General features: G+C 48.3%; 2 protein-coding genes across 5 annotated transcripts in view; one reads left to right on the top strand and one right to left on the bottom strand.

Annotated features, from left to right (window-relative positions):
* Positions 1-3,048: 3,048 nt before the first annotated feature.
* Positions 3,049-6,309, bottom strand: FAM72A (family with sequence similarity 72 member A; the record flags this gene model as incomplete). Its single annotated transcript, XM_079546502.1, has 4 exons — positions 3,049-3,140; positions 4,050-4,174; positions 5,283-5,360; positions 6,158-6,309. The coding sequence occupies 4 exons, from the start codon at positions 6,307-6,309 to the stop codon at positions 3,049-3,051; spliced, it is 447 nt and encodes a 148-aa protein (XP_079402628.1).
* Positions 6,310-7,703: 1,394 nt separating this feature from the next.
* The window catches only part of SRGAP2 (SLIT-ROBO Rho GTPase activating protein 2), a gene marked incomplete at both ends in the record, with an annotated part of 78,712 nt that continues 73,977 nt past the window's right edge, over positions 7,704-12,438 (top strand). For all 4 annotated transcript variants that reach the window (XM_079546499.1, XM_079546498.1, XM_079546497.1 and 1 more), the window contains one exon: positions 7,704-7,770. In XM_079546499.1, coding sequence (XP_079402625.1) covers positions 7,704-7,770 — 67 coding nt within the window. The remainder of the gene's footprint in view (positions 7,771-12,438) is intronic.

Genomic DNA, 12,438 nt, shown 5'->3' with positions numbered 1-12,438 from the left:
GGCAGCTGCTTTGCATCTTGGAGTTGGCCTCAGTTCAGTGCTAAAGGAACTCTTTACTCTTTGTCATTGGAAAGCACTTTGGGGTGAGTGGTGTTACATAAATGTGAGATTATGATTAGGCATTAATCTGTACTGGAATAATGAAGAATATTTAAATGTGCTTCTTCATCTAGCAATCTTCACTTAATAGGAAGAGGAATCGATCAGTTTATCACTGTCTTGCTATGACATTCTCCTGCCCCTCCAGCTAGAAGAGCAAACTGCAAATTGCAGGAAAGGCTTGACCACGGATGGCAGCGTGATTGAGCAGAGCCCTGTGATCCACACTGAAGCTGCTTCTCCTCGGTGGCTTTGGGAATTCTGCTTTCCAGTGTTTTCATCCAAACAAGTCTGCTACCCTGAGCCCACGAGGCAGTGTTACACAGCCTCAGGGAGCTGCTGGGGGGATTCTAGCATGTGACAGATGAGTGGCCTGTGGCAGAGGTCAGGCTGTGGGCATTGATTTCAGCTAAGTGGTCAGTGGCAGGAGGCTGTGTAAGGCTGGTAGCACTGGCTGAAGTCTTAAATTTCCTGTTTAATCTCTACTGAATAAAACCAGATCTGATTAGAGACACTAATGTTAATGGGGAGAAAAAGGCCTTAGGATGCTGTTCTTGTTTTCCAGCTTTGTGCTCTGCTTTAGGACTGCATTGGCTGCTCAGTACAGGTCATTTGAACTTGCACTGTGAAATCCTCAGCACAAACAGGCACACATCTTGTGTGCATCTGACTGACTGGTCCCTGCTGTTCCTGCTCCATTCATTCTGGAAGTTATCTGTCATGTTCACTGTGAGTGTGCCACGTCCCTTTGCCCAGCCTCACCTTCCAAGGGATTCATGAGATTGCAGGGCTGTGCTACAATGTATGAATCTTTATGTTAGAGAGTACAGAGGAATCCAAAAAACAAGTGGTGAAACTAACAGATGTTAGTCACTGAATTTCAGCAAAGCCCTGGGAAGTTAAAGCACGTCAGAGGGTTTCTAGAAGCACCGATCTAACTGTGCATCAGCTGCTTTATGTTAGATGTATCTGTCAAGCTGGAAGGGAACTCCAAGCGAGTCTTGGAACCTTAACCCAAAACATCAGGGCCCCAGAAAGAGGCAGTACCAGCTTTACCACAAACTGCTTAGTCAGGTCTATTTTAATTTCAGAGAGAAAGCAGCTCGAGATAGGGCCAGTCCGTTTGGTAACATTCCTGACAGCTGGAGCAATAGATGATGTTTGTTTACTTCTCATACACTGCATACAATTTATTATTTTTTTTTAAGGATAAAGATAGAACTTACTGAAGAGTTGGCTCATGTTTCATTTCAAGCTGATGCCTGGTTGAGATGAACTAGCTCCAACAGGCCTGGGTAATTATAGTAGTTCACAGTAGAACTTCCAGTTCTGTGTGCGTGAGCAGATAAGAGAGCAAAAGCAGAATCAGTGACTTGCTGTGAAGTCCTCTGCTGCTCTATGGGTAAAGAGGGAGAACAGCTCTACAGTCACCTCTGCCACCGACACAGAACTGACTCCTAATTGTGCAGATGAGTTTTTGGGAAGGCTGAAAGTGGCAGATGGGGAGCTCACAACAAAGCAGAATTACATTACGGGGTCTTTTTTGAACTATTTGTTATTTTGAACTGTTGTTTTCATCACCTAATTGATGCTGCTGCGCATTGTTGCAGCCCGTGGAATACAGGATCCAAGCAATTTATTCCATGAGCAAACACAGGAGATCCACATGAGGCATACAGATATACATAGGCACACAAATATATACACATCAATACACATTTACACAGCGCAGAATTAATTCCATTAATTAAGGAATACATCTATTGCAGTAAAGACATGAGACAAGTCAGATCTGCCTTCATTGCACCTCTTCAAAGCATCGTGAGAGGTTTTGGAATGATTTATTCAGCATCAATCAGAGTTTAAAGATGTAGCCAGGTCTCTTACATGACTGCAACTTGAATTTTCCAAAGATAATCCTTCAGGTAATTGGCTGAAGGGGACAGTGGTTAGTTAATAAATAAAGTACTATGGCTAACGACTCACATAATGAACTTTAAATCCATTATTTCTTAGGGGAATGAACGTGTCTGTACACTTCAGGATGTAAAGCTTGAATATTTAACTTGACTAAATTCTGTTTTAGAGAAATGCCTAAAACAAAACAAAGAAAAAACAGCACAGAGTTGGATGGATTTCAATGTTAACCTTAACCAAAGTTCTGCTGTAGTCCCAAAGTTACATTAGACAACAAATGTCAGTGTTTAGGTTTACTTGGTATGTGTATGGGGGAAAGAAACTGAAAATTCTGAACTGAATTCCTGCAGAAACACGATCCTAAAAGCACTGAAAGATGAAGACTGGCAAATTCAGTAAGACAGCTTCCCAGTCCTTGTTCAGGAGCTTTCTTACATGCATCAGATGTCTAGAGAACAAGCTGCTAAAAGGAAGAGAGACAGATCATAGAGCCAAAGCTACGGCACTTGAAGACATTTGTTCAGCTGCTCTTGAATGCTCAGAAGCTCTGGGCACTGGGTGGCCTTGTGGCTGCACAGCAAAGCTCCTTCAGACCATTATCCATCAACCAAGCCTTTTTCAAGACTTTTAAGCTGTATTTCCAGCAAGTGAAAGACCTCTCTGCTAATACTGCTTTAGAAAAGAAGAAAAACACTGTTAAGAACAGATGTTAATTGAGGAGATTGAAGTGTAAAAGGAAAACAGACCAGGACCTCAGTGTAAATGCACCTGCTGTCTGCATGTCCAGGTATTGCAGAGGCAGATCTCATCAAGCCATGCCTGTGGCCAGAATAATGCATACACACCAGGCAGGGGGAAGAGTTGAAGGAAGGCTACAGTAAAAGATGACAACTTCCTTTTTTAGGGTCGCTCTCCAGATTTCCTCGCTTCCTCTGTTGTTGAAGCTCTGATGGGTCAGCGGGAAGAAGAGTCCAAAACAAACAGCAGTGCAGCGCGTCGAGGGGAAATGCTGTGGTGTCTCTTAGAGAATTGTCATCTGATAAACTCCTCCTCAGAGATGCACACGTCTTCATCTGTGTTTTCCTCCAAATCTGGCAGGTTGCCCCATAGCAACACGTTCACACCTGGCGGAAAGAAGGTGAGGCAGGCGAGGAAGAAAGCAGAAAAGGTATTTTTGGATTGTGACCTCGTTTCCAGGTTGCTCTAGTGTCTCTTTTCAGAGGAAATAACTACTCTGATCTCTGCAAAACGTGGTCAATCACATTCATGTTAAATACACCAAGACTATTTCCTACTTTGCTTCCAAAGCGATCTTAAGTGTTGTTTACAGCACCGTTCACAGAATTAAGTCCCTGTATCCTGATGTGCTTGTGTACAGCTAATTCACGTGGTTTTTGACAGTCTCCTCGTGGCTGATTTACTTCTAAACACGGTGATTTGAAGCACGGGGTGACACTGAAAGGTTTAGACAATAAGTTTCTCTTGTGTGCAAGGCAGAGAAATGATTTGTCAGAATGCTACGCACCCCTGAGGACTCGAGGCAAATTATGCCAGACACTTGGCATCCAAACAAGATCCAGCTGAATGAAGCAGTGAGCTGCAATTCCAGCTTGAGCTAATGGGGACTCAGTTATATAGGGTCAGAGTGACAACATGACTCACCCAAAAAAAGAGTGCCCACCAGACAGCTGCCTGATAGCACAGTAAAGCCATACATACTGTTGTAAATAGCAGCCAGTGGCCACATTGCTTCCACTGGTTATAACATTGCCTCAGAAAATCCTGACTTCTGTCCTTAAGAGCAGTAGGTGAAGTTTTCTGATGAAGCTAATCTCTGCTAGAAATACTAACTTACCCAATAACTACCACTACCTCCTCCATAGTAGCTTGCTAGATTAGCAGTACTGTAACACTTGCTGCATGCCTCCATATGTTACATGTTCTCCATATGCTGTAACTACACTGAGGTGTCTCATTAGAAAGTGGATTTGGAATTGAGGATTTCAGGGAAGAGAAGGAAACGTGTTCCTTACCAGAAGAGTCCAGTCTGTTGATGCCAAAGACTGCTTGGCTATAGAACATCCAGAAGTGACCATTATTACAGGACAGCAGGCAAGGTTTGCAGGGAGAAATCACATGATAACCAACAGTGTTACCACTGGAAAGACAAGTGAAATAGTGAGCAACACAAATGCCTGATGGAAAGGTAATTTTTTTAATTTATCTGACTCAAATTAAGGTTCTACAGCCAGGGTACGAGACAGCTATGCGATGCTTCTCTTGTGATAAAGTTAAGGGAATGCAATTAAGCAAGCATCAAAAATATTTAGAGAACATCTGTCAGAAGTTATGGAATATCAAGGTTTTAGATCTTTGGCACAGAGAACCATTTAGTAACATAAATTGTGTAATCCAGAGCAGTAATCTGGAGCAGTTTGCATACCAATGGTACTGTATCACTAATTGTAGCACATTGTTTTTTTTTCTTTTTTTTTTTCTGCAGGCCAGTGATTCCATTGGAATCAAATCCACCGTGTGCATACAGTCCCTCTGAAGGGAAACACGGTGTATGAGAGAGTATCAGGAGTAGGAGGAGTACTGAGACTGAGAACATAGATGCCTTATCTGGTTGGAACTTAATGATAGGTTTTCTACTTTCTCAGTCATGTACTCCAGTGAGATATTTCTGTCATAAGAAGACCAAATTTTACCATAACTCACTCCTACCCTTTAAATCAGAACAAGGTAAAAGTCACAGCTCTGAAGCAGAGAGGATTCTCTCAACTCTGCAAGGAATGTGTTGGGGTTGTTTTTAATCTTAAATATCATGCATTAGTAAAGAGGATAAAAGAACTCCAAGAACTTTAGTGACAGCATCTTCCATCTGCTAGCAACAACTAGATCTGCCAAGAGGATGTTCTATTAATTAGAATGAATAACTACTTCTTACTGCGGCCTTATTCACACAATTATCTCAGTGTTGAAGCAGACATTTAATCAAGCAGGTGGCAAGCAAGCCTTCCCATACACTCAGACTACTGACAAGGTTGTCACATTTCCACTTGGGACTTGCACAGAAATAGACTGGCAGCCAAGCCCAGAAACAGTGGGCTGAGTTTCTATCAGGCAGCATTAAATCTGAAATGGAGCATGCAATCTGTTCCAAAACTGAAAGCTGAAGGAACTGCAGCAGTCTGCAGTGAGAAGGCCGAGCAGCACTGCATGCATGGTGGGTGGGTGCTGCTGCCACTGAACGGCATCCTTACCACTTCAAACACGCGATGTTCTTCAGTTTGCACTTGCAGATCTCAGTGAAATAGCAGCTGCCGATGAAGTCAATGGTGCTGGGTGGGAAGAATGGAAAAGTTTAGCTATGGCTCTGCTTCCAGCAGGAAGGATTCAATAATACATTGATGTGAAATCACTACAAAGACACAAAAGTGTCACTCTTGTGTGCTGCTTCATTCATTTAAAGCTCTTCAAAGAGGAAACCGTGTCCAATCACAGAATGGCCTGGGTTGCAAAGGGGCACGATGCTCATCTGGTTCCGACCCTCTGCTGTGTGCAGGTCGCCAACCAGCAGCCCAGGCTGCCCAGAGCCACATCCAGCCTGGCCTTGAATGCCTGCAGGGATGGGGCATCCACAGCCTCCTTGGGCAACCTGTTCCAGTGCCTCACCACCCTCTGGGTGAAAAACTTCTTCCTAATATCCAACCTAAACCTCCCTTGTCTCAATTTAAAGCCATTCCCCTGTCACACCGGGGCGATGCTCCCAAGGGAACAAGAAGACCCACACGATGTGTCCCATTAAGGATCTCTTCTGGAGAGCCCAGAAATTTCTCCCACAGCGCAGCAGCTTAAAGCCTTGCCATAGCAGGCCTTGGATCCCTTCTCTCCTTTTGAACCCCTACTTTCTTATCAGCGCCTGACTCTTTGGTCTTATTTTCTCAGCGTTCAAATGTCATTATGGAAAAGCAGCACAGCCAGTTCGGAGCCCGGCTGTTCCGGGAATTGGGCAGAGCAGGTCGGTTGTATCTGAAGTTGGTTTGCAGGCTCTCAGAGCGCAGTTTGTGTTCTGGAGGAGCTCCCTGCTCTGTGTGCGGTTCGAGGCCCGGCCCGGCGCTCCTGAGGCGGCTCTTACCCCGAAGGCGGGATGTCGGTGGAGTAAAGGTCGATGTCGGTGTCGGCCAGCAGCACGGCTTTCATCCCCCGCGAGCTGAGCACCTGCTGGCAGAAGCGGCAGCACAGCACGGTCACGCTCCGGTCCGCGAATGCGCAGCCATCGCCCGACATCGCGAGCGGCCGCCGCTCCGCTCCGAGCCGCCAACGGCCACGCTTCTTCCTGTCAGTTTGAATTCCCAACCTCGATCACCTATTGGTCGTAGCGGGCCACGCCCCCATATTCTGATTGGTGAAGAGTAGGGGCGTAGCGCTTTCTTTCTTGCACGCCGTTGGAGGAGTTGGGTGGCACCACCCCTACCGCCCGGACATTGGCTGAGGTGCACGCCCCGCTTCGCTCCCATTGGTTCGCCCGGGAAACTCTTTGCATACCGTGCCCCGCCGCTCCGCAGTCCTCGGGGCGGAGGCCACAGCGCTGCGCTTAGCCCCGCCCACTGGTCCGCGGGGGGGCGGAGCCACGAGAGCCAAGCGGTGGGCTCTCCCGATTGGCTGTCACTCCCGCTTATCTCCCCCCATCTCTCTCCGTCTATTGGCCGCACAGCGTGGCGGGGGCGGGCTCGGCTGCGGGCTGCCGTGGGTGAGCGGGTGGCGGGCGGGCGGCAGCGGCCGGAGGACGCCGGGCTGCGGGAGGCGGCTCCGCAGTGCCCAGGTAACCGTCCCGCCCGGCCGCGGGGCACCCATACAGCGGGGAACAGCCGCCGGGCCCCTCCTCAGCCCCTTCCCTTTTAGATTTTCCCCTTTGGTGGCGGCCCCCGAGGCGGGGCGTGGGGCACGGGAGCCCCGCTGTGCGTTCTGTGTGTGTGTATGTGTGTGTGTATGTGTGTTCCCCCCCGGGGATCCGCCGCCGTTTCCTTCCCCGCCGCCCTCATTGTTCTGCGGGGCGGGATGCGGATCCGCTGTGTTTATTCTCTCCTTCCTCCCGCGGGGTTAGGGTAAAAAAAAAAAAAAAAAAGAAAAAAAAAAAAAGAAAAAAAAAAAAAAGGGGCGAGAAAGAAACCCAACCGGAGCCGAACCGCGCCGTGCCCGGCTGCCATCCGCGGGGTGCCGCCCCTCCCCGCCCCTCACCTGCCCGCCCTAAAGCTCCGCTCCCGCTCTGCAGGCACACAGCGACGGAGCCGCGCCGCCGGACGGATCGGAATCGCCGCCCTCCAGCCCCCACCCCCCCCCCCCACCCCTCTTTTTTTCACCGCCCCCCAGCCATGCGCTGTGCCAGGACGGCCCCCGGGCTGCGCCGCTGTCGGGAGGCGCCGCGCTGATGCTGAGCCGCCGCCGCGCTGCCCCCCGCGCTGCCCCACGCCCAATCTCCATGGACTGATTTTTTTTCTCAATTACTATTTTTCCTTCCCCCCCCTTCCCCCTCCCCCCTTTTTTTCCTTCCCTCCCCCCGTTTTTTTTTTTCCCCCTTCTTCCCCCCCCCCTTTTTTTTTTTTTTTTTTTTTTAATTCGGGGCGTTGAGGGCGAATCGCGTTTGTAGGTTGTGGATCCGCTTGGAGGTTAAGCTTGAAAACATGACGTCGCCAGCAAAATTCAAAAAGGATAAGGAGATCATCGCTGAATATGACACTCAGGTGAAAGGTAGGGACTGCTTCGTTCCCCTCTGTCTGCTCGTTGCAGCTCTGCCTCGCGATTGTGGGAGTTTGCAGTGGATGTTGGGTGGGGAAGGGGAAATGCTTTGCAGATTGCCTGGAATCTGCAGGGCTCGCTCGTAATGCAATGCTGGGTCGGCTTTGCAGTGCTTTTTCTCGTCCTCCATAGGGTGAGTCCCTCCCGTGCTGTTGCTATTTTAAGGTGTCTCGGCTTTCTTAGCGAACACAACGGATCTTTGAGTTGGGAGAGATCCGTGTTGTTCTGTCTGCTGTTCTGAGCCCAGGCTTTGCGTTTGAAACACGAGAGCCACTTAATTGCTTTTTAATCCTCCCATCGCAGGAATCTTTGCAGAATCTGTGCGGTGTCAGAAGAGCCTCTTTCGGCCGGCGGTAACTGGGACTTTGCCGAGGGTCCCTGCAAGGCAGTTTGTGCTGGAAAGTTCCATTTATTCGGGCTTCTGCTCTTGCTCAGCCCCTAACGTTGCTGCCTGCTCTCCTCCCTGTGCTCTTGAGTGCAACGCCTCAAGGTTGCAGTGTGTGCATGCACAAGCAGACAGTTGCATGCGGACAGAGCTGAAGAAAGCTGATGCTCCAATGTTACTTCAATATCATTGCAGGGAAGGTAATAAAGCAGCAGAGGCATATTTGCAATGATTGTGCAAATCTTGTGCGGAATTCAGCTGGCTGGGCTTCAGGCCATCATGTGCCAAAGGGGGAAAGGAGGAGAGGGGGGGAAAAAAAAGAAGAAGAAAGATGGTGAAATGTCAGCTTAGCTTCTTGTTTTTGCAAAGTTTTCAATAGAACGCTTATTAAAAGCCATCATGATTGCTCGTGCTTGGCTTGATGTATGGCTGTGAGGGCGTTAGGAGGGTTAGTGATTTATCTAATTGGTTAAAACTTGCTTGGTATGTTTGTAGCCTGCAAGAAGGATGGCCTTCGGGCAGGGCTGACGGAGCGAAATCAATGCGAGTTATACAAAAATATGTGATTTAAATTTGAAGAGCAAACCTAGATTAAAAGTGACAATTAAAATATCACTCTGCAATTACACACTGAGCTGTTTATTACTGCTTGGGGGGTGTGTGCTGGTTGTGGGCTGTTGGGATAGCGTTGTGTGTCCCATCCTGACCCCAGTGCTGTGCACCTAGAAGAAATTTGGATGCCTTTGTTTTAAAAAACATGCACAACTGAGCAAATGTAGGGCTGGGTAAGGGCTTATTTTGATTGGCTTTCTTTTAGAATTGGATTCTTGAAGATAGGAATGGAGAAGAATGGGTTTCTTTTTTACTCATTGAGTTTCTGTTCCTGTTTTCTCATCGCCGTTGGTGGAAATGGGAATTGGAGATTGTGGCAGTTGGCAAATGCAGTATTTGGGATTAAACTAAATAAATACTGACTGTGACATGTCGAAGGGACACAGTGACCAATGGGGCTTTAGCATCAGTAGGGCTCATCCCATCTCTTTGCAGAACCACACAGAATGGCCCGGCTTGGAAGAGACTTCAAGGATCACGAAGCTCCAACCCCTCTATCACAGGCAGGACCACCAACCTCCCCATTTAATGCCAGTCCAGGCTGCCCAGGGCCCCATCCAACCCGACCTTGAGCACCTCTATGGACGGGGCATCCACAGCCTCCCTGGGCAGCTGTTCCAGCACCTCACCACTCTCATAGTAAAGAAGTCTCCTCATGTGTTGGAAAAGCAAAACCATCGTTCCCTTTTCCAAAAAAGAGACCAACAGGATGAGCAGAGCTGGGAGGAGCCCCTCCGCCTGCAGAGACCATTGGTGTCACAGCTTGGGTCAGCTCTTCCTGTGTGCTCCAGCTGCATCCCTATCCTCTGGGCTCCCATCTCCTCATGGTGGAGCTTGCCTTACATCTCAGATGCTTTGGTTTCAGGTCAGATAGCAGTCTGGCAGCATCAGAGTGGAAAGACCTCTTCAACTTGTAATGCAGGAGGCCACTGGATTCTGCTGCAGTGGGAGCATAAACGGTGTTAAGAAACACTCACATGTGGTGCTGCCCAGTCATTAAGCATCCATCGCAATGTTGGTGTCCTGATGGTGTTTGTACACAGGAACAGCATGGAAGTGGTGCTAACTGGGATGATGGGATGTTCAACATCTTCTGTGACAATTGTGGGAATGAGGCACGTTGGGTGCTGGTGTGCTGAGCAGCATTGGCTGCTCCTCTTCTCATCAGAGGGGAAATTCTGGGATGTTCTGTGCTGGTATTTAGCACTCTGTGCTGGGCTCTGTGTTGGAGCTGTGTTTAGAGGCTCCATTTAAAAGCATTTACCCACCAGCGTACTCAAGCGCTTTAAATTATTACTGATAGAATGATTGAGCTTTGTTTAAAAATTTAATAGTCTTAAGTTAATCAGCGACTACTTACAGGATGATATTGGTTTATGGCTAATAGATCACTTACACAACGCTTTCTGGTTTTCTGTTGCTAAATTAACGTGGTAATTTTTTTTTTTTTTTGTAATAAGTTTATGGTGGGGGGGGGGGGGGAAGGATGCTGATGGGAGGGGAGATGGGATGGGATGCTGATGGGAGGGGAGGGGTGGCATTCTGACCAGGGGGAAGGGGGGACAGACAGGATGCTGATGGAGGAGACTTTGCTCTCCCTTGCTCTTGTCCTGCAGGTATGGTCTTCTTCCAACAACCAGCTCTCTGCTTTTTGGAATGAGATTCTTCCAGTGGTTTCTGCGTGCAGCTAGTGATGTTAGGTTGAGATGGGAAAGATTTAACTCTTCCATATGCAGTGACCAGGGGACAAGGATGGTGTGATGTCTTTGTGGGTACCAGCACAGCATCCATGTGCTAACCAGGTCTGAGCCCACAGCCCACCAACTGAGCTCCCTCCAACCTCAGTTATGTGATGCTCTCCAATGCTCTCCTCATCTGTGAGCTCGGTGACAGATCTCTGCCTTGCAGATCTATTGCACTGAAGTGTTGGTGGGCGCAGCCTGCAGTGTGGGGTTGTGCTGCCCGGTGCCCACGTGCTGCTGTGGGTGAGCGTGGCTGTGCTCCTTGTGGAAGCTCACTGAAATCACTGCTTTGAGGGGGGGAAAAACTACGAAATGGCCGTGTCACACGGCAGGAATTCTCTTGACAAGATGACATGGGGTCAGCAGGAGAGGGAAGCGTGGCTTTGATACGTCCCTGTACCGTGTGCTCGCTGAGATTGTGAGTTCTGTGAAGCTAGGAAGTGTGATTCTGCCGTCTCCATATGGAGCCTTTGATATCTCCAGCTCATCCCCTTGTCTGGATTGTCTCTCCTGATTCCTTTCTGCAAGTTGTGGTAAAGCAGGGATAATGGCTTTGTGCTGCGGTTCTGTGCGATCTGGATTCCGCCCGACCGAGGGCTGTCAGACTGATTTTTGGTGTCGTGTATTAAATTGGAGAGTACGTTTGCTGAGGAAAGAAAAGCCAGTGATTTATCTCTTAATTCTTCATTTCTTTCTCCTCGCGTCCCGTGGGAGCATTATATTTAATTAGTTTGTATAAAGCTCCAGTAAATAGCTTCATGGTTCGGGCTATAGAAATTTAATGCTGATTTCTTCTTTTTTTTTTTTTTTTTTTTTTTTTTTTTAATGCAGTGAGAGCTCATGAGCTGCTCCTGTCCTTCAGCAGGCGCTGACAAAGGCAACTCACAGCACCTGCACTTCTCACAGCAGTCCTGGGGAATAGCAAGGCTTCATTTTGGTAGGGGGGGGGGGGATCTGCTCAGCGCATCCCAGCTGGGAGAAGAGGGAGAGGAGGAGTTCCCCAGGTGCTGCTGTGATGTCTGAACGTTTCTTTTAATCACCCCCAAATTGCTGATCCGTTTCAGGTTGGTTCTATTTTTTTTTTTTTTTTTTTTTTAATTTTTTTTGGCTCTTGTGTATTTGATCATAAGAAGGAAGGCTTGGGTTGGAAGGGATGCAGCACCCTGCAGCAGGCAGGGCTGCCAACCACTGCGTCAGGCGCTAGATCAGGTGAGCTTCGATTCCTCAGGCAAGCAAAAAAGCAACAAAACTAATCAAGCTGTTCCCCTCCAAGTTCCCACTCTGCCCAGGAACTTGTGGGAGCTCCACTGTGCAGAACTGCTGGTGATCTTTTGTCCTGAGCACTGCCTGTAATTGGAAGCCACGTCTTCTAGCCACCAACGCAATGCCAGGCAGTGCTTTGTCCTGGGGAGCTCCAATGGGCACAGCTGTGTTCCTCTCTATGGGAGAGCTGTGGGGTCACACCGTGGTAAGCAGGGCTGGGTGATGTGCTGCTCTTGGTAGTGCTTGAAAGCAAGGAAGCCAGGATTTCTCTCCACTGCTGGAAGTTCTCATTTGTTCACACTCTCTGTGCAATAGGATGGAGCCATTTGCAGAGCTGTCTTTTGATTTCTGGCTAAATGAGTTCAAATTGCTGACTTGGTGCAAGCTGTGCACCTGGAGATGGAGGCTGGTGCTCCATGGGTAGGGTCTGTTAGTGCAGTCTGTGAGCTCACACAGCATTGCTCTGCTCGCAGACTCAGTGCTGCACACACGTGCCTTTCCCAACATGTGCCCTGGTGTGGTTCAGTGGAATATTTTTAAATTTGGAGCTTGTATACATTGGATTACCATGTGCATTTAGAATGTCAGACTACCTTTTAAGGGGTTTTTGCAGTTAAT

The sequence above is a fragment of the Tetrao urogallus genome (assembly GCF_951394365.1).
Source record: "Tetrao urogallus genome assembly, chromosome: 24".
NCBI lineage: Eukaryota > Metazoa > Chordata > Aves > Galliformes > Phasianidae > Tetrao > Tetrao urogallus.
Note: the sequence above shows the minus strand (reverse complement) of the source record. Positions and strands in the feature narration are given on the sequence as shown.